A 20961-nucleotide genomic window follows, 5' to 3' on the forward strand; every position below is an offset into this window, starting at 1 on the left:
GGCTTGATTAGAATGATCTAATCAAGCCTGACCATTCACACGGAAATGGCTCTTACTAATATTATGAAGTGGTTTAAGAAGCAAGCCACTTCAGGATATTGGGAAATTAATCACTTCCCGTGCTTGGCAGAGGACAAGGGAAGTGGGGAAAAAACTTTTTAATAGCATCAACTATAAAAAAATTAAAACAATCTTTTCTTTGCCTTCTCTGGTTGAGAAACTGCCTGCAGCCAAAATACTGCCATGGATTCGACTACAGGATGGTGGTGGTTCCTTGACTGGCCCTTTGCGATGAGGCAAAAAGATTTTTTTTAAAAAAATCATAACTGATGTAGCAATTTTCATAACTGAGTCAAAAATAATTTTCCACTTCCCCTGTCGAGCAGGGGAAGTGATTAATTCACCAATATCCTGAAGTGGCTTGCTCATGAAACTGCTTCATGATACTGGCAAATTGAAAGAGAAAGGCTTGCTCTGGATTAGTTTTAGCGATCACTTGTGCTGGAACTGACCCAAACCAGAGCAATTCTATGTTCACCATGGAAGTAGAAGCCCCTTAATAGAGCATCAGGTAGAAATGCTCTGGGGGCAGACTGGTGCACACTAGCAAAGATGTTGTCCAATTGCCATCTTTTAGAGTGCACCAACCCATCCCTGTAATGCTCCAAACAGCAGGCTAAACAGCCCATGTAGTCAGCATCTCATTTCATCCCCAGGGCCAGGAACAGGCAATCTCATGGACAGGTGTCTCCTTATAAATGTGAATCCTGATACACACACTTTCTCCCATTGTTACCTACCATGATTTGGGAATGCTTATAGCTCATTCAGAACACTCCCAAGCCACTGGCCATACTGGCTGGGGAGTTTGGAAATTGTACTCTAAAAAGGAACTTTCCCACACTCTGCAAACTATATACAACACTCAAGGCCAGACATGAAGTCCATCTTTCATCACACAATACATATGGAGAAACAGCCTAGAGGAAAACCAGCAGCTTATATGGTGCTCCAACTTGGTTACAACAGACTCTTCTTAGCTTCCAGATACCTGCAGCTGCAGTAAAAAAATGTGTGATTCCATCCCACTTTTTTAAACCTGGACTGCACAATTCCTAATGCACAAGAGCGAGACCAACAAGAAGCACAGTGCTGTGTTGATGGTAAGCTATCCAAGTGCAGATCCTGTTCCACAAGGCTGTAGCAATGCATTTCGTATAACAGCAGGGAGTTTGATGCTAAGACCTTTGAGGTCCCTTCAAATTCAGTGACTCTAAGATCCTGCACAGGGATGTTTAAGCAGTGCAATGCAGGCTTAGGGAGTGGACAGGGATGTACAGCATTCATGAGAGTTAACTACATTTGGCATTTGATCTCCAGCTGTTCAATGCAACATTAGATGGGTAACGGAAGACAGCAGGAGAGTATGCTGTAGCAATACATCTACTGCTGTTTCCCAAAGGTAAAAACAGAACACATTTTCCTCCAAGATCTGGGAGAGGATTCCAGGACATCTGGTTTTATAGACTCCAAATAATCTTCCCATCAATCACCAACTGGTCACAATTTTTTCATATCTCATCTTCCATGATAGACACAAGAGTTCTGATCAACTCTCTGCGGGCCGGCTGGGAGGCAGAAACAGGTGTTGGGAAGTAAAAGCTCTTTATTCCTTTGCTGATATGTAAAGTTCAGCCCTAGTTCCGACTCAATTGGGACACAGAGCCTGGAAAGTTTACTTTGGGGAAACGCCCACAATCTCCTAGCTGGCAGAGCTGGCCAAAATGAAAAGGGGGCACCTTGCTTCCTTACCATGGGTGGCCGTGTCAGAGGGCTGCCGACGGAGTTCCAGTTCAGCCAGCTCACTGAGCAGGGCAATGCCAGGAATCCCTGAGCGGCATGGAGTAGGCAAAGGATGGGGAGTTGCAGGAGATGGAGATGGAGGTGGAGACTCCAAGGCGGGGAGTTCACCCAGATCGATGCTGGCAGCAATGAGGGCATCCAGGCCACACAGTGCTCCTTGTACTTCTGTCTGCGTGGAGGAGGCATCTGGTGAGCTAGCATCACTCTCATTGTCCTGGCAGCTATCTTCCACAGCTGCAGCTGGACTAGCCTCCATGGCTATCACCTCTGGAGAAGGGACCGCTGCATCTGGCCTAGGTTCCTCTGGATGGTCTGGTGGGGCAGAGTTATCCAAGTCCTCTGGGCTGTCCCCGACCAGCAGGGGGCAACATGGGGTGGTTTCCTTGGCTAGCTCTGGAGAGCTCGGCCTCTGAGGGTGCACAATAAGATGGGGAGGGCGTGGGTGAGGAACTTGCACTTCCGTCTCTCCAACCACCCTGGGTGGGCTTGCCTCTGCCTCACAGTGTGGCTCCTCCTCCTCCGGTGGGAAGGTGCGGGACTGTTCAGGCTCAGCTGCCGTGGAAACCGTTTGCATAGTGTCAGGATCAGCTGGGTCCAGGGGTAATGGCGACGCATAGCCCAGACCAGCCACAGGGTAGGAATAACCAGGAGGAAGGTCTAAGGAGAGAGAGAGAGAGAGAGAAAAAGATCAACAGGGTAAGAAAAGGGGGAAAAGGGGAGCCCAACACAATCCATCAGGGTAACCTTGGGCTCTTCAAATCACACCAAATGGACCTATGAAGCCCAGATAAAACGGTTGTCCATAAATCACACAACCCAACCCCAAATTCTTCTCACATAACATATGGATATCGCATGAATGTTTTCAAATTCTGTGATTATAACGAATTTCGCAAATTCAAACTAAAGTACCTGCTTCACAGTTTTTGCAGGCCATTACCTTCTGCAGAGTGCCTGCAAGGACCGCTGGGGTAAAATAACGGGAGGACTGATTGCCAGGAATACGGACCAAGAGTTGCTCAGGTCTTGACCCTGAATGTTGGAAACCCTGCAACTGACCCCTGAAACCTTCCTAATTGATCTCCAGCCTTTAATAACCCACATCTCAAACAGTCTCTCCCCCCCTCACCAACCACCACCACCATGAGGATCACCAGCTGGATTGTAGATTAATGGCATTTTGAATGTATTTAGGAGTGACACCATGCAGTGCTAGACACCAAATGACATAGCGGTATCAACACTCAGACTTTTGCCCGTAGCAGGACACAGATCATAAAATCTTACTAGTAAAGAAGGCACCTGTACCACAAGTTGGCAGCAACCCCTCCAATCAATAGCGCGCTGCCTCAGCAAGCCACACCTGGTCGAGTTCTTCCACAAATATGCCCCCCCCACACTTTTGCCCCCTCCCCCTCCCCCATTCACAGCCATGCCCTGAGTCTCTCTCTCTCTCTACCTGGTTCCAGTGATTTGGGGTAGTCCTGGGCGGGCCGCCCTTCAGGCTGTTTGCCTTCAGCCTCAGGACCTGTGGAGTTCTGGGAGGGCACCGGGCTTACAGCAGGCGAGCATGGCACCACAGCAGGGCAGACAGGTAAAGTGCAGGGGGCAGGGCATTTGGGCGGGTGGCAGCACGGAGAGAGCTTGGCTGAGCAGGCAGAAGAGGGCAAGCCCTTTGGGGGAGCGTTTAAGGCAACAGCTTTATGAGATGGTTTGAGCGGCTTCTCCGGGCCTGGCACCTCCAGCTCAGGTGGTGGCTCTTCAGGCTTTCTCTAAAGAAGGGAAGAGGGGGAAAAAATCACCCATGAGTATTTGAATCTCTCTCTGTCTCTCCTCCCCCCAAACACATACAACCAACCTCACAGGAGCCTAGTGGGAATCATATCTACAGTTCAGTCTCAGGGGTCCTTGCGCTTCCAACTCTATGATTTCAAAGGCTAGATAACAGTCCTCAGGCAGGCCTGTCTGTCCCTTCCATACCCACTTTTCTTCTTCAGGAAGCCTGATCAGTTCACCAGCTCCAATCCCACGCACAGCCTGAGTCCGCGGCTATTTATCCGAGTTGCATCCATCTACAGCCGAGATGGGCACAGGCTTGCCGGATGTTCTTGGACTGCAGCCCCCAGCCTTTGTCTCCACAGATGATGGCAGCTAAGGCTGATGCACTACAGGGATCCTTTTGCTTAAGCACAAGTAACTACAATTCTGAACAAAAGCAACTGAAATCCAATACCAAGGGGGAAAAAAATAAGTTTGGCAACCTATATAATGCCAACATATCAAATGGGCAATTGTTATTTTTATGTATGTTTTTCCGCTGCCTATGCACAGAGACAAGGACTCCTGTGGACTGCAGAAAGCAACTTCTATGGCAACTGGGAATTTTAGGCAGTCACCATTTTTGGGGACTTTCAAGACTTCATTAGGCATCAATCTACACTTTTCTGAAAAACATCTTGGCACCTCATTTTGAGAAGCTGAACTTCAAAGAAAGCTGAATCCTACCTAGGCATATTCTCTGCTTTCTCCGGTGCCCACACATAAATCAAGACAAAACAAAGCTCCAGTTATGGCCCTTGAGAGCCAGCAAGCATGTTCTACTTCTTCCACGTAGGATACTGGTTTCCATTACTATCCCACCACACAGCAAGAAGCAGGATGTTGACTATTGTGGATCTGTAGCCAATATAACTTCCTTTGAGATGACTCAGGAGATAACTTTCCTTCTCACTCAAGATCTGGCCAAGCACTATATTTAGAGCCAAAAGAGCACTTCTTACCAGGCAAGATTGGCTGGAGAATGTGTTGGGACTGTGTGTTATGTGTGTGTGTGTGAGAGAGAGTAACACATGTGTGCATGCCTTCTCTGCTGCATGTGGTTTGGCTTATTTGGGTGAGACATCTGGAGCTGTGCAGTACCCTTTCTGCAATACTCATTGCTTTGCATGTGTATCACCCTGTGGTCTGGACTGCATGGACTGATCTGCATTAAAACAGACTGTGTGGGTGGTCTAGGCTTTCTCACAGACACTACGTGGAACTGAGCGGTTCTTTGAAGACAAGAAAGTGGTTGCACTGGGGTTCATTCCTGAGCAGACACGCACGGCGCTTTGTATGCTTGTGGGGAACCATCGAAAGTGGTAAAACTCACATCTGGGCCCACCCACTTTCCTCAGTCTCTGGACACTTTGTGCTTGGTCCCACCCCCACCCCCACTCCCCTTAGCTGCACCTATTGCTGGAATGCAGCTCTGGCACAGCACCTTCTCAGGTTGAGCCCCCCAGGCTACAAAGGGCTCCTCACCCCTGCTGCAGATTTAATTATAATTTGGTTCTTCTATCTTGTGATTACCTACATGCCCCAAATGGCAAGGGGTTAATCTTTACCCAGTAAGCGAGGCCTGTTTTTCTAACAACCCACTAAAGGTGAAAAAAGAAAAGGAAAAAAGAGGGACCATATTGGCGATTCCATTCCTGCAGATGCCTACCTGGCTATGTGTGTGCCGCTGCACTTCCAGTGCCTGAGCTGCACGCTGTTGTTGCTGTTGTTGCTGTTGTTGCTGCTGCTGCTGCTGCTGTTGCTGCTGCTGCAGAGCATAGAGTTCTTGTTGGCGCAAGAACTGGGAGCGGGAATACACGGGGAGTTGCCCTGTGTGCTGCAGGTGAGAGCCAGGCCCCCGGCTAGGATACATGGGTGGCCATATAGATGCCTGATCCATCACCTCAGCTGCTGAGAGACAGAAAGGTTAATCAGAGGGATAAATGAAGCCAACACCTCTAAAAGAGGCCTCCTTGTGCTGGAGAACCACACCTACATTTCCACATTAGAGAGACAATCTCCCCACCACCACCACCACCACCACCACCAGCAGCAGCATCTGAGTTATCCCAGTCATTGAGAGTTCCGGGTATTCCAGCTAACTGCATTCTGGCTGCCACTTACCCAGCGTGTGAGGGGCACCGTGGGCTGGAGGCTCAGAAGGCAGAATGACTAACTGGGCAGGTGGTTCCTGTGACAGGGGGAAGACTGGTTGCATGGCACTGGGCATAGAGGCTGGGAAGCCAGGCGGCAGGTTTTGATGAAGAGCAGGGTGCCCGATGCCTAGAGCGTCAGAGAAGAAAACATATTTCAGACAGAAAGTCACACCCCCTCTATGTACGCTCACGGCAACTCTATATTCCCCAGAGAGAGAAGATATTACTACAAGAGGTGGGGTCTTCCCCCCCCCACACTGAATGGAGCTCTTACTTCGCTTAACTTCTATTTAGTTATCAGCAATAGCCCTGGCATTACTGTCCCAGTTCGGCAACAGCTGTTAATCATCCACATTCATAACATTTTCTGTTTTAGGAACATACATTTGGTTAGAACAGTGGTTCTTAACCTTTGTTACTCGGATGTTTTTGAACTGCAACTCCCAGAAACCCCAGCCAGCACAGTTGGTGGTGAAGGCTTTTGGGAGTTGCAGTCCAAAACTCCTGAGTAACCCAAGGTTAAGAACCAGTGGGTTAGAATATGTCCTCTGCATCATCTATAAAACAGGAATTTTATAAACTGTATGAAGCAGCCTAGAGTCTCAGTTACCCTAGGCTTCAGATTTGCCTTTGGCCCTCACAGCCTTGAAGGCCAGAGGTCTAAGGTGGGCCTCTCGATCTATCATCCTGACCTGCTTTACAAAGTGGGAAGAGAGCGACAGTAGCAGGGGTGCCAAAGTGTGACCAGTAGAACAAATGAGGGCTGAAAGGAGATGTGAATGGAATAGCAAGGAAGAAATGGAAGAAACTGAATTTGTTGCACCATCAGGGTAGAATTGCTGTAGCTCTGGTGTGAAACACATCAGGGACATGTCTGCTGTAAAGTCAGCAGCTGCAGGAGGCTCTATTCAGCTGCAGGCTACAAAGCACACGATCGCGCCAACTGGACTGACCGTATGAGTGTCCACCCATCCAAAGCGAAGGGCTGCGTGTCCGGGGTAACCAGTGCGTATGAGCTGGATGGGTATGGGCTGTTGGATCTCCTCCCAGCTGGCTGGCCTGCAATGAGGAGCTGCTTGCAATCATCAGGTGGGGGGTCAGGTCTCCAGGGCAGCTGCTTGAGGGGTGGATGCGGGCAAACTCCACAAGGTCTTTGTTATCCCTGGCAGGTGAAAACAAGCAAAAACACAAAAGATGAACAAAGGCTGGGCTACTGAGATGGAGACTCCTCCACCCTCCAGGCTAGACAAGTGGGCTGCCACCAAATGGCCCTGCAGCCGCCCTCAGTCCCCACAGATGTGAAGGGGCAGGACCCGGGAGAAACAAGGTGTCTTGCTTCCTTTAGAACAGGCCCATTGTGGGGCCACAAAGTGGTCAGGCACCCAAGTAACCCGCCATCTTTGCCTTTGCTTAGAGCCTTCAGGACGCCAAGCTGGTCTAAAAAAATAAAGTATTTTTACAGCTCCCTATTCTCATATGCCTACTTCCCCAATCCTTGTCCTGGATCAGGCCCTTACTGAAGCAGGAGGTCTCTTCCTGCAAGCCCCAGGCGTTCCTCACATAGCCGGCTCCGTTCCTCTTCAGCATCCAGGTCAATGACATGCACAGGCCGTGCAGCACCAGCTGCCAAAATAAAATTAAAAAAGAGGAAAAACAAGATTAAAAAAGTACGATTAGTAACCTTTCCAACAGTTTCCTCAAGACTGGGTCTTCCTTTTGAGGACACATATGGGGACACATATGGGGCAGGACATGACTGAAGCTTCCCCCACCCCCACCCCACAACAGAATGATCACATTCATTTTTCACTCTATGCCATCAGGTGGGTTTTGGGCCCTCGAGGAAGGAAAGGGAACTATCTTCCTGTTACGACGATTTTCAGCTAAGCTTTAAGAACACCTTTGTGTCTTGATTGCCTGGGAACTAGAAGTCTAAAATGAAAGGCCCTGCATGGAAAAGGAGAGAGGGAAGCCAGGATTTGGTTAGCAGGTGGCTGCAGACTGAACCTTCTTCCACATCTTATCAGCAGGCGGGGAGCACCACGCATGGACAGAGAACCCTAAAGCCAGATCCTGACTCTGCCGTGAGGCCCCAGTCCTGACCCTGCACAGCTTCCAAGCCTGGCCTCCAATACCCGAGCATTTCTCCACGTGTGAAGCTCCCCTTCATAAGGACAATAAGTGGAAGGGGCTTGGGACTGGAGGGGGAGACAGGCTATTATGAACAGAAAGAAGAAGGTGCTGAACAGAGAGATGTATTTTAAAAATCCCCATGGGAAGAAGGATGTCCCTCCTCTTCCTGCCTCATGCCCTGAGGTGTCTTACCTTTCAGGCCCATGGCAGCCCTGCCCTGCCGACCGGAGCTGGACCCATAGGCTGGGTCAGGCCGACTCAGCGTGTCCTTCTGACGAGCCACGGCCACAGCAATGCCCACTGGAGGCTGGCGCACCTCACCATCCCCATGGCCCAGCTCGTGGTCTCGGCTGCGGGCACAGTCTGGGCGCTCCAGCTCCTGCTGCCCTTTGGCCCCAAGGAACTTGCCCCCATCCTGGTGGGCACAGCTCCCCTTGAGGCTGCCCAGCCCCACAAAGGGAGCCTTCTGGCCCACAATAAGTGCTTGGTTGCTGTATTTCAGCAGGTTTTTCATGGCCGACACCTCATCTGGGGGAGTGTGCATGTCTTGGGTCAGGACCGAGCCCTGCGTCATGAGTGCGGCCTGCTGAAGGCTGCTGCTAAAAGGGTCCAGGTAGGAACTTTTCCTTTCCTCCACCATAGACAAAGGAGGGCCCTGGCCCTGCACCGGCCATGGCGGCAAGTGTGGCCCATTGTAGCCCAGAGAGCTGAGCTCCATTGATTTGCGCTTGGACTCGGCGTGGGTGCCCGCCTGCTCCATCTCTGTCTGCAAGTGCTGCTGATGGCGGATGCGAGCCACTTTCTGGGTGCTGGGTGTTGGCGGCTCCTTGGGGGCCTTGTCTAAAGTGCAGCAGGACTGGCTGAGTTTACACAGCGTCTCTTGAGGGCTGGGCCGAGCACAGTCTTGAGGTGGCATCATCTCAAAATGCCCGCCCTTAGGTTGGTGAGGCAAGCTCCCAAAATGGCCATCAGAACCAGGGTTGTTCAGGTACTCCAGGCCTTTCAGACGGGCGCTGGAGTTCTGTGGCCAATCCAGCCGCCGTTCGACCTTGCCCTCTGCTTTGAGGTGAGAGAAAGGGTGGTTTCCGTAAGTGGGCGGGTGCTCTGGCCCCACATCGTGGGGGCGCTCCTTGCCCTCACAGGGCTCAGAGGGCACCTGGAAGGAACGACTCTTGTCAGTCAAATGGCCTACAGAAGGCACGAAAGTGGCCCCACTGATCCGTAGCTCCCGGCTGGCCTTATCCTGCAGAGGGCACATCCCTTCTGGACTCGAATGAAGCTGGAGGCAGGGGAAGCTGCTGGTCGTAGTGCTGAGGGCAGGGGGCCCAGCAGGCAAACTAGACGGGACAGTGTAGGAGACCGAGTGGTGCAGCATCTGTCGTCGCTCCAGGCACTCACTATAGGACTGAGGAGGAGGCTCGTGGTGTCCAAGATCCTTGGCACAACGACTCTGGGCACCAGCATGGCGTGGGAGGATGCCTCCGCCACAGCTGGGGAGTACAGCTTTGCCCGAGTCCCCATTCAATACTTTGGAGCTCAGAAGGCACGAGGGCAGGTGTTTGGGCCGGTTGTCACAAGAGCTTCGCTGAGGAGCCCCTTCTTTGCAGTTCCCCTCTGATGACATGGGCATCACCAGTTTGTGCCGCTCCTTGGCCTCCTCGTCAGCTGCTCGCTCCTTGCCCTCACCCTTGGCCCCTTTGTCCTTTGACAACACAAAACGCTCATAGTCCTTGTGGCACTTTTGCCCGTGGCCAGCCTCCCGGTCCCGACTGCAGGAACCGATTGGGTGTCCAGGTGCTGCCCGGGCAATGCTGGGGAAGTTGTGATTGGCTGAGAGCAGGGTGGGCTGAGCCGGCAGGTTCCGCAGATAGAAATTGTCTGGAGAAAAAGAGAGAAAGGTATCCCTGAAAAACAGCCACCAGACAATGGCAACCCATATTGTAGCCCTCATAATAGCCCGACCTATACCACTGTCCATATCCTCTGGCCCAAAGAGCTCTGTGGACAAAACCTTATCTGCCTGCATATTGTACCACGAGTGGGAGCAGGCCAGTTGTCGCGCAGAAGCCAACACGGTGAATGTCTGGGGTCAAGATGGAAGTGGCACCAAATGTACCTCAAGGACAGTGGCTTTTTCTTCCCCTTCCCCATTCCCTCTATACAACTGCCTCTTGAATCTGTGTCCTTAGTGAGATGCTGGCTTCTCTTCCCTCACCCTCCAGAGGCCCCTATGACAGGCATGCCACCCATTCCAACCCACCCATTCTCCACACTTGCCTTTCTGACTTTCATAGAAACGATGCTGGCCGTACAGGACATTGCTGTTTCCATGGTGATCCAAATGGCTCATGGGAAGAAAAGTGGATGCTAAACTCCCAGAGAACCTCGGGTAACCTGGAGCTAAAACAAGAGGCAGTGAAGAATGAAACGCCAATGTCACAACATATTGGTCATGAAGCCAGGTCACTGCCTGGGCTCTTAGTCCACTGTCTCCATATGCACGCACTGAAGCAAAATTGCCCTTTGTTAGATCAGGCTTTTACTATGGCCACACTAAAATAATATCTAGTGGTTATAGTTAGGGAATGACTGACTTTCGGGTGGATCATGGGGTACAGGAAGGTAATTGGACATGCATGAGAAGATGGTCCAAATTTATGGGTATCACAAGAGAAAACTCCTCTGGTGATAGCATGGTAGAAAGACACTCTCAAAGAGGACACTTTAGGAAATGGGGGGGGGGGGATTCCAAGGTCCTCCTTTGCCTAAATAAATGCATAACGTAAATCCAAAATTTGCACCAAGGTATTTAAAACTAAAGAATGATGATGATGATGATGATGATGATTATGACGACGACAACAACAACAACAGCAACACCTTTAAGACTGACAGTACTATTTCAGTATGAGATTTTCTGGACTATAATCCACATCTTTGGACACAGAAAGACACTTCCATGTGTTTGAAGAAGTGGACAGTAATCCAGGAAAGTTTACAATGAAATAAATAGGTTAGTCTTACAGATGCCACAAGATTTTTGCTTTGGTTTTGGCTTTGTTGGTGGTGAAAGAAACAAGGTTTTCTGTCTGAAAACTGCTAAAATTGAAATAGGATTGAAATAACCCCACCTATGTACATAGTACTTGCAATAACTTACTCTGTTTTCAAAGCTTACAGCTTAGTCTGTTTTCAAAGATTCTGATTTTATTTAATGTTTTGACAATGTCCGAGGGAACAGACAGAGAGAAAAGGCTAACTGAGATTAGGGGAGGAGAGATGTGCATCTGGCAGTGAAGAGTGCCATGGAGGCTAGAGAGGGAAGAAGGAGCTCCTGAAGCATCACAGATCCACATTCTGACCACGGCAAGTACTTCTTTCGGATCTGCAGTTGTACCAGAAATTCTAGAATGGCATCCCAGCATCTAGAAATTTGGTTGCTTCAAAACATGAGGGAGAAATTCAGGATTCCAAGCAACTTGGTGTCACCAATACAGTACCCAGATTCCATGGCTCAGCAGCACTCAGAGATGTGGGTGAAATCTACACATAGCCATTGACTTTACACTCTTCAATAGGATTGTATCCTCCTGGCTTCCTGCCAGCCTGTGTCTCGGTCAAGTGTCAAATGCTGCCACTAAGGATTTTACTAAGAAGACAGCAAAAGAGAGTCAAGCACTTTGAGGGCTACCTAGAGTGAGCACAGCCAAACATCTCAGCAAGCACTAACCCTGAGTTTTCACACCTGATGCTCAGAGGTGCTGGGCTCAATTCCTAGCTTTGCCACAAACTTCTCGGGGTGAATTTAAATAAATGCACCAGTCATAAATAAACATCAATCTCGTCTTCTTCATTGCAAAACAGGAAGATTCACTAATTTATTTAACTGAAAGTGTAAAGACTCTACCAGCTACAATATATGTCTTTTAAAAGGTGTATCTACGGGAGGAGGAGTGGAAACAGAACTAGACCTGACAAACTATGTCAATATTTGGTATTCTGCTACTTTAGAAACAGAGAATTTCCTCCGAGTTTCAGTAGGCAATTCAGAAGAAGATGCCGAACTATAAGACTGCCTATAAAAGATGCAATATTATTGGTAAAATTGGGCTACGGTAGTATGTGACTCTTTTTCTAATTATAAATATAGTTTCTTCCACAAAAACTGGTTTTGGGGAAAAACAGACACGTACACTGAAGAAGAGAGGACAGTTTCTTTCTGAGAATTTGAGCTGTGCTGATCAGTACATGGCTGTCCTTAATGTAGTTTTAAGCTCAAAAACAGGAGGAGAAAATACTTTGCATATTAAAAACATGAAAGAAAAAAAAAACCCAACACGAATGTTCTTGCACAGCAGAAATGACTAATAGTAAGGAGTTGAGAGCTAGCCTAGCCAACCCTAGTAAACCAACCTCTCCTCAGACACAAGACATAATAGACTCCAAAAGAATGGATTTCCCACACGTCTTTAATTTGTGACTCAGAGCTTCCCAGCCAGGTTAGAATCCAATGGTGGCAACATAAACAAATGGTGGGGTGATAGGCTAAGACACTTAACGACCTTGTCTGAGTTTCCCCAAGCTGACTTTTCTTCATGGTTCCTCACAGAAGGGGAATGCTGGCCTTCCCTGTGTGTGCCCAACTAATCTCCCTAGTGAGCCACACACCCATACTTTCAACCCTGCCTTCTCTTCCCCCCCACCGCCAGCTCCCAGACAGGCTGCTCGTCAGCATGATGCCGACAGCATCGCCCGCATCCCCCCCATCCCACCCCCAGCAGCTCCAGCATGCCGGAAGCCAGCTGGCAGCCGTTCAAACTAGCAGTCGGGCCGGCTGCCCGGGCACAGTGCCAGCAGCACCTTGCCGCTCACACTTTAACTTTCTGCATCTCGCACAGAGGGGAGGATGTTGTGGAGGGGGGAGGGGAAGGGCACAGCAAGAGCTGGTCACCACGGGAGAGAGGGAGAGGGAGACAGAGGGAGACACACACAGAGGCTGCAGCTCAAGAACAGTTGGAAGTGTATCTGGGGAGGGGAGCGGGCAAGGCTGTACAGCCAGCCGCCTAGCACATCTGGAGTGGGATAGGAAGAGCTGTAGTGTGGACGCTCCAGGGTGGCTTCTTTGGGGCCGTGGAGTTCTCAGTGAAACACACTGGACGAACTCTGAATTGCACGGACAAGCTGAGAATGGAATGACGGAGTAACTGCAGTCTGGGAGGCTGAAAGACATCAGCTGAACTAAGTGCACGTGAGAGAAGTTCAGGAACAGAATAACAGGAAATTTGGGAATAGGAGTGGGAGGAACTAACAGCTCTGGTGAGGGGGAGGCCGTAGTCAGATACTGGGCAGACCTGCAGCAAATTCATTGTGTAAAACACTTTGTTCAAAGGTCTTTTTCGAGAAGGCTGCTTTGAATATCTTAGGGGATTTCCTGAATCAAAGAAAAAAAAAGGGAACGGGCTCAATACTAGTGAAGAGAAAAATGCAAACAACCCTCCTTGTTCTGCAGTTCTTCTCCAATTTCCTGTCCTCAACTCCAGAGGAAAAAAAACAAGCCCAGCTCTGTGCTACAGTGCAGTAGAGCAGTTTAAACAAATCAACTTAACGTTCTATGATCAGAATGTGATTTGGGGACGGCCAGTCTCATAGGGGTTCAAGAGTCAGAAAGTTTCCTTCACACACCCCAGGTCTGCGTGCTTCTGCTGTGAGTTTGCATGCATTTGCTGGGACATTTTTAGTTCTTGGCCTGCTATCCTCCGCAAGTATGAGGATCTTCTTAGTCAGCACTATTTGTCTTCTGTGATTCCCTAATGGCACAGTATAATATATATAAAAATATTTGGCCTGACACAGAGTATTAAAAATTGTTTGTCTTTTCAAAAATCACCTTTCTAGACTTCATGCTTTTGGTGATTAGTAGGAAGATGGTCAGGCCACATAATAATGACTCCACCAATTCTCTTTACCTTCATGGGAGTGTGAGAACCAGATCTGGGAGGTGCCAGAGTGGGGGCCACGGAAGGCCGGTTCTGATGGGGAGGATGCCGGGCCTGTGGGATGTGGGGGGGCTGCTGACCCCAAGCTGCTGCTGAGGAAGCTGCCCATAAAGGATGAGGCAGGTGTGTTTCCCATCAACCCGCTTCCTGCTGGATACACAAAAGAAAAAGAGAGAGCGAGAGGAACAGAGAGAGAGAGAGAGAAAAGCAGAGTGTCAGCACACAGATAGACAGCATGAATCAATCTCTCCACAATGGCAAGCATTTAATTAAATAATCTATATTTGATATCCTGCCTACTGCAAATCAAATACTTTGCAAAGATACATATGCATTAACCTGGAAACAACCTTTGCAAAACAGTACCAACATAAATGTCCTTGTTTTAAAACCAGCTACTTAAAATCCTAGTTTGTTTGAATGTTTGTCCCAGACACCAGGTTTACACAGAGAACTAAATACTTTCAGCAGATGGATGGGCCAACCTATGTGCCTTTATATGCAGTTTTGGATGCACAAACACAGCTTTCCCACTCAATTTGGCAGCTCTGATGTGCATATATTATTATGTGCCTGCTCTCTATACTGGGGCTGGTGTAGTAGCGTGAATACCTACGGAAAGCCTCTAGAAGTGATGTGATTTTATCGCAAAGACGGGGTCGTAGGATATGTGTCACTGGGCCGTGAAAACAGAGTGGCAACTGGCAGAGGTACAGAACCCCTTGGTATACATGTGTGTGAGCATGTCAGCACTCATGCAGCAGTTCAACACTAGCAGCTTCAATGCCAGCATATAAACCCTGGAGGGTAAGCAAATGGGAACAACCCCCATGCAGCACATTGGGCTCTCCTATTTCCAGATCGAGAACAGTATCAGGATTAAACAGTTAGCCAAAGAGAGATGAATAAGACTGAAGCTAATTGTCCACAAAGATATCTTCAAAAATTATAAATACAGTGTCAGACTAAACATAGAAGCCACGAGGCCATGATACAGAAACACCACACTGCACACAGGCATCAGAGGAACATCTGCAGATGGGGGGAAGGAATAATCTCTTTCAATGCACTGAATCGAGTGAATCTCTGGTGATGAAGTTTCTTCTGTAGCTCTTGCAGTTGGGCCACCATATTCCTTGGCCGGTGGCTCCTGCCTTATTCTGCAATACCGTTGGGTCTTTGTGGGGTGGCCACCTACACAGCCTGAACCTACTTCCCCAGTGAAACAAACCTTCATGCAATTCTGTTTTTTTTTTTTCCTCTTGCAGTAACTTGACACCTGAGAGATGGTTCTGGCATATCAGTGGAGGCTGGCTGTTGCAGAGACACAGTGCGCTCAAGCAAGTAGGTTGCAATACTCCCATGAGCAGCAAAACAGGAAGGAGATGACTCCTGAGAGGTTAGCCAGCAGTCCCTTCGGTGAAGAGAATGCGGCTCATGAAAGGGAGTGATGTAATATGGCTCCCCCATGTTAACATTGCTCATGCAAGTAGACTGCTTATGTGAGCAGTATTTTTACACTCGTCAGCTGGTGATTTACTGTTGGATCTGCAACCCTGAGTTATGGCAGAATGCTATATCTGTCTAGTTCATAATGTAGAAATATAGAGAGGAAGAAAAGAAAAGAAAAGACTTTGTGTGACGGAAGTGGCACTGGCTATACTGTATAACAGGCGTTCTCGAAAATATTTAGAGAGGTGTCTTTGGTCCTGCTGATGGTAGAAGGGTACGGCCCTGCACCCACACACCTTACATCTCCCCCAATTCCAGGTTACCATTGGGGGGGTAGAAGGTGGTCTAGATCTACATTCAGCACAATCCCCATGCTGGAGAAGCTTAAGCCTGTGAAAGTTTTGCTTGTCTCATGGCTGTAAAAGGCACACAACAACACTAGAAAAGAAGAGAGAAAAAGATGGCAAATGTATGGCTACGTGAGGGACCTGGCAGGGCCTTAAAATAGTGCTATGTGCTATCTTTGGGCAATGGGCCTGGACTTTTTAGTCATTATCCCTAGGTATTTGACGTGGGTGAGTGCCTGGCCAGGCATCCAGCCAAGAAGCAGGAAGTGCTCCTCACTTTAAGCCAGCCCACGCTCCCTGGCTAATCCCACTGTGATGCATCAGCGATGAGTGTGGGGATGTGGTTACAAGGGTAGGGCCAAGGCCACTCCCTACAGCTGGACTAGGGGTGGGAAGACTTGGTACTTGTGAGAGAAATACTTTTCTGGAGATTGTATAGGAGCTAAGTCATAATTGGGGCCAGGGGGAGAAAGTGTGTCCAGGATGCAGCTTGGAGAACCCAGGCTCCTCCATAGGCTGAAGACAAGGAGTAGTGAGGACCTCTGGAGTAACTGAACTTCCGCCCAATGTTAGACTGCCAACCAGGACAGTAGGCTTCTTTCTTCAAGGGGTATTTCGTTTTGAGGCCTTTACTTACAAACAAACAGAATTCCTTCCTTCCCTGGACACTTATCTCATTTTCAAAAACCTCTCTATCTTTACCAGCGGTTCTCAAAGTTTCATTTATTGCCCTCTAACTTCAGTTCAATGATTTCATAAAACAGCCTCATTCGCTTTCAGATGTGTATTCCAGTTGACACCTCCCCAATCTACCATGATGTCACGAAACATCCCTCTTCCTCTTCCTCATATGCATAGACATTCTCAAGTACTGAGTACAAGACATTCACTCAATAAGGTCCCCCAAAACATAAGTGCTATTAATCAGCTGATACAACAGTGGCCTGGAATTCTGACATCTTACAGGGCTGCTTGCTTTGTTATTGCAGACTGGTCAGTTTGGTAGTACAGGGCTTTCAAGGATCAAAAATGATGAAGTCATCTGCCAACCCATTCACCCTTCCTTCCTTCCTTCCTTCCTTCCTTCCTTCCTTCCTTCCTTCCTTCCTTCCTTCCTTCCTTCCTTCCTCCCTCCCTCCCTCCCTGAAAGGGTCAGGTTAACTATGGGGGACATGAATGTTCTCAGCAACAGTATCTTGCTGTGAGCTACACCTGTTCCAGTGAAAAGTATTTTGTGGGGCTTGTTTTTGAACGGACAATGAAGACCCACTAGTTTTACAACAGAGATGCTCCTGGTAGAGATTAAATCTGCTATAAATGGTTTTTTTTTTTTAGGGTTCAAGCATAGCTGCCTGGATTTTTGGACTCTCCTAGGTGTGCAGCTACTGCAGAGGGAACAGTACAATAAGCATGAACATTTGTGCCTCTCTATCAGTGGCATCTAACAGTAGTTTCCACCACTAAACATCTGCAGAAAGCTCCAGCTCAGTTCTTGTATTTACAGAATATGGGACTCTGTGCATATATGTGTGTGTATATGAATACGTGTGTATCTTCCATGCTGTATTTACACTAGTGGGTGTAATACTGCCATGTAGAGAAGGGGCAATTCTCAGCATACAGTTTTCAATCTGCTGTTTTTAGAAGTTTTTAAAATTTCATTCTTTACTTTGCACTGAAGTCTCTTTCTGTTTAGGCACTATTGTGTAATCACGATCACAGATTTTTAAAAACCATCTAGAATAATGGCAAAATCATATACTTATGATAGTAAACTGAAGCTACTTCCAAACAGACATGTATAGAATCGCACCGTGAAATATGTTTTAATACTAATTAAAATACTCTAATTATGATAGTACTAATGTGGCACCAATTGGAGCAGGAGGAGTGTTTTTTTTAACCTTAATATTGAATTTATGCCAAAATTGTGTAATCCTAAGAACCACTCCTAAGAACCACATGGCCATTTCTTGCATTTAAGTGTTACTGTGTGGCTTCATTATTTTAAAATTTTAAGTGATAATGCATTTGAAGACAAAAGATCAGCTAAATACTCATACTGATAAAATGGTAGTGATGAAAGAGGTAGAAACAAAGTAAGCCAAATAAGATGCATGGTGACTATTATATCTGTCTGATACATAAGGGGTGGCTCTTTAAAAGATGAGAAATTATCGCTACAGTGGCCTATATTTGTGGAGAAGATATGTCCTTGCTTTCCAAAAGGAGGTGGATTTGCTGGAGCCCCTAAAGAGTTTTCCATAGGGAAAACAGGGAGTGATGGAGATGATGAGTTGACAAAAATGGCATCATGAAGACCAGTAAAAAAAGAATGAAGGGAACAATGGAGCATGGCTACTCCAGAGTGATCATGGAAGCACCCCTAGTACAACTGGGAAACGCAGCACCAGTTGCTTATTGCTTTCAGTCCCGGCATTCTCAGATTAGTAAAGACCAAAATCCCAGTAGACATGTAAGCAAACGGATGCACCTACTTTACAAGGGTTTCAGGCAGAATTATAGGGCTGGGAGTGACAACTTGCTTGCTTGTATGAAACCCCCACACATAACCCTGGTCGTTCTTCCCTGCTGTCCCACCGGGGATCTATTGGTGTAAGGAGAGTCAAGGATCAAAGCTCGCCCCATGTCATCTTGGCTCGAGACTGTATGCTTTGAAGTCCTCCAACAAGCAGCTCTATCTGCAGTCACACCTTCAAAGCAGGCAGCTGATCCTTGGACAGGCCGGCCTTTTCCGCCCACTCAACCCCACAGCCTCAGACCACACAACATTCCACACCCTGCAGCTCCCCAAATAACTGGCCAGTGTCGTTTCAGGCAGCTGCAGCAGCTCCTTTTACCTCTGCTGTTCTCCGCCCACCTACCCACCAGCTGCCTCCAGCTGTGCAGGGCAAGGGTAGCACTCCCCAAGTCCTCAGGCAGCCCAAGCTGTGTTACAGAAGATAAATCACTTTTGCTGCTTCAGGCCCTGCAAATCCCGATGCCACCTCTGGAGCACAACAGTTGCCCTTTCAGATGCGCGGCTGCCAAGGAGACCAGATAAATTGGGAGGAGAGGAACAGTTGGGCCTGGTGGAGGGGGAGGTTGGCGGAGGCAGCGGGCGGGGGGGGGGGGGCAAGCTGCAGTTTTCAGAGCAACCCTATCTGAGAGAAGCTGTGGTAGAGGCTCTTGGCTTGCATCTCCCTGAGAACAGAGCCCCCTGCCTTGGTTCTCTCACGCTTGCCAGCATTTCCCAGCCTGTGACTCACAAACTGCTGGCAGCTTCTGCTCCCCTGACTCTGCAGCTGATCAGCCCATTGCTTGCTTCCCATCCCTCCTCAAACAGCAGCATCAGCCAGACCTCCTCTCACACTCCCTTCGTGGAGACTTTGGATCCCATGAACTGGAAGTCCAGCTCCGGCCCACTCCACCCCCAAAGTCATCTGGTCCTAAAGGAGGACTCTGGCAACATATGCTCTTTAGCCCTAACTGGACATTCTCTATTTGGGAGAGGTGGTGTGTGGCCCTCCAGGAACCCTGGCACACTGGTAGAGGGGCACAGGTTGGAAACAATTCTTCACACACCATCTTATAAGGTTCGTTGTGCGACTTGTACAATCCTGATTTTGCCTATATTTCTCTCAAATTGTGTTTCTGGAGCACCAAAAAAAAAAAAAAGAGTTGAGAATGGCTATTCTAGACAATGGTGGTTTTAAAAATTATTATTATTTAAAGATATGTGACTGCCCAGCTCCTATGGTATTGCCACTGTCCTCATTTTCCTGCTTTTCTAATTCAAACAAATCAGCAATTGACCATTTGTGGACATGCAATTATGAAAACGCATATGTGGTAAAATTCTCCTTTTCCACCACTCTTTATGAATGTACAAGGTTTCAGAAGGCAGGGTGACTTCACCACAAAGATTGAGAAAGTGAACATTTGGGAACTTAAGTTCTCAGAATCAATCTAGCCATGCTGGCTGGAAGGTTCTGGGCACTGTACTCCAAAAAGTATATATTTTTTCCCAGGGTTTGCCAACGTTGCTGGTATTGTGAGTTTCCAATCATTTCATTAACAACATCTTGATGTACAAACAGTAGTTACCAAGTAGTAATACTCTTTTCCATGAAAGTTTCACCCTCATCAGCTAATTTCTTCCAATCAGGTTGGCGTTAAAGACATAAAGCCAAGCCAAGTGGGTTTATTTAGGTCCGTTAGTAAGTGTAATGGCATCACTATGTATATATACACACGCACATATGCATGCAGGCATGTGTGGGTGGAACTGAGACCTCTCTTAAACTTTACATTTCGGAAAGAAGCAGAAATCTTGTCTGGTGGGCTTCCTAAGCTTGAGGCCTTACTACAGTTGTCTTACTTTTCCCACATCCCACCCACTCCCAACTGCTCTGAAGAAGGAACCCGACCAGGTTTCCTATGGGCTGTTTGCTGAAAAGGCTGGCCAGTATCAAATAGAAGTTCAGCTCCAATCTCACTAAATTCCTAAAATTCAGTTTGCTTTATGTAATGGGTTCATTAAAAGTCACAAACTGAAGAGGCAGAAAGAAGCATGCTCAGAAGAGCAGCACTCATTTAATGACACAAGGAAGGCTGAGAGAGAGCAACCCTTTCCCATGTTCCTCCATTGCTTGAAACTCTCTTGCGGTTTCAGCTGAGCAAAGCTCTCTGTGTTCCCTTCCACGGGGGGCAGGGGGCGGTGGGTTTCACTCTTCTCTCTGGTCATTGAAAGCCAGGAAAATTAATAATTTGGATCACAATGAACTCCCTCCTAGAAGCGGACAGCATCCAACTCGCAAGCAAACTGTTAGGACTGGGAGGAATGCCATCCAACACTGTCTGGAAAAACTGGGCTGTGCTGTTTTATTTTCCCAGTCATTCAGCGAGTGGCAGGAAATGGGAATTTCCACTTTTTAAAAAAACCCTCCCCTTCCCCCATTTTACCACTGAGGAGGAATTACTGTAAATTCATTCATGTTAAGGTAAGGAGTTTTTAAAAGGTGAAAGGAACTTGCTTTCCCCCCAAAATTAGCACATGGGCTGGAGCAGCTGTCAGCATGGCCAGCAAAGTGCTTTAGCCGACTGCCTCTCTTTAGCCCCCCCCCCGCTCTTGCTGTCCCTGACATGCTGTCTGTCCCATCTGCACACCTCCAGGAGGAACATGCACTGTGGGCT

At 48.1% G+C, this 20961-nt stretch overlaps 1 protein-coding gene across 3 annotated transcripts in view; it reads right to left on the reverse strand.

Annotated features, from left to right (window-relative positions):
- Positions 1-20961, reverse strand: part of BAHCC1 (BAH domain and coiled-coil containing 1) — a 108009-nt gene that overhangs the window by 31017 nt on the left and 56031 nt on the right. Inside the window, exons 3-11 of one of the 3 annotated variants that reach the window (XM_020813401.3) lie at positions 13937-14113; positions 10248-10370; positions 8163-9848; positions 7355-7460; positions 6791-6999; positions 5806-5964; positions 5351-5592; positions 3323-3635; positions 1813-2520 (exon numbers count right to left, since the gene is read on the reverse strand). In XM_020813401.3, the coding sequence (XP_020669060.3) occupies positions 1813-2520; positions 3323-3635; positions 5351-5592; positions 5806-5964; positions 6791-6999; positions 7355-7460; positions 8163-9848; positions 10248-10370; positions 13937-14113 (3723 nt within the window). Of the gene's footprint in view, positions 1-1812; positions 2521-3322; positions 3636-5350; positions 5593-5805; positions 5965-6790; positions 7000-7354; positions 7461-8162; positions 9849-10247; positions 10371-13936; positions 14117-20961 lie in introns of all 3 variants that reach the window. The other 2 variants (XM_020813391.3, XM_020813369.3) reach the window with 2 other exon arrangements.

The sequence above is a fragment of the Pogona vitticeps genome, chromosome 2 (genome assembly GCF_051106095.1).
Source record: "Pogona vitticeps strain Pit_001003342236 chromosome 2, PviZW2.1, whole genome shotgun sequence".
In the NCBI taxonomy this organism is placed as follows: domain Eukaryota; kingdom Metazoa; phylum Chordata; class Lepidosauria; order Squamata; family Agamidae; genus Pogona; species Pogona vitticeps.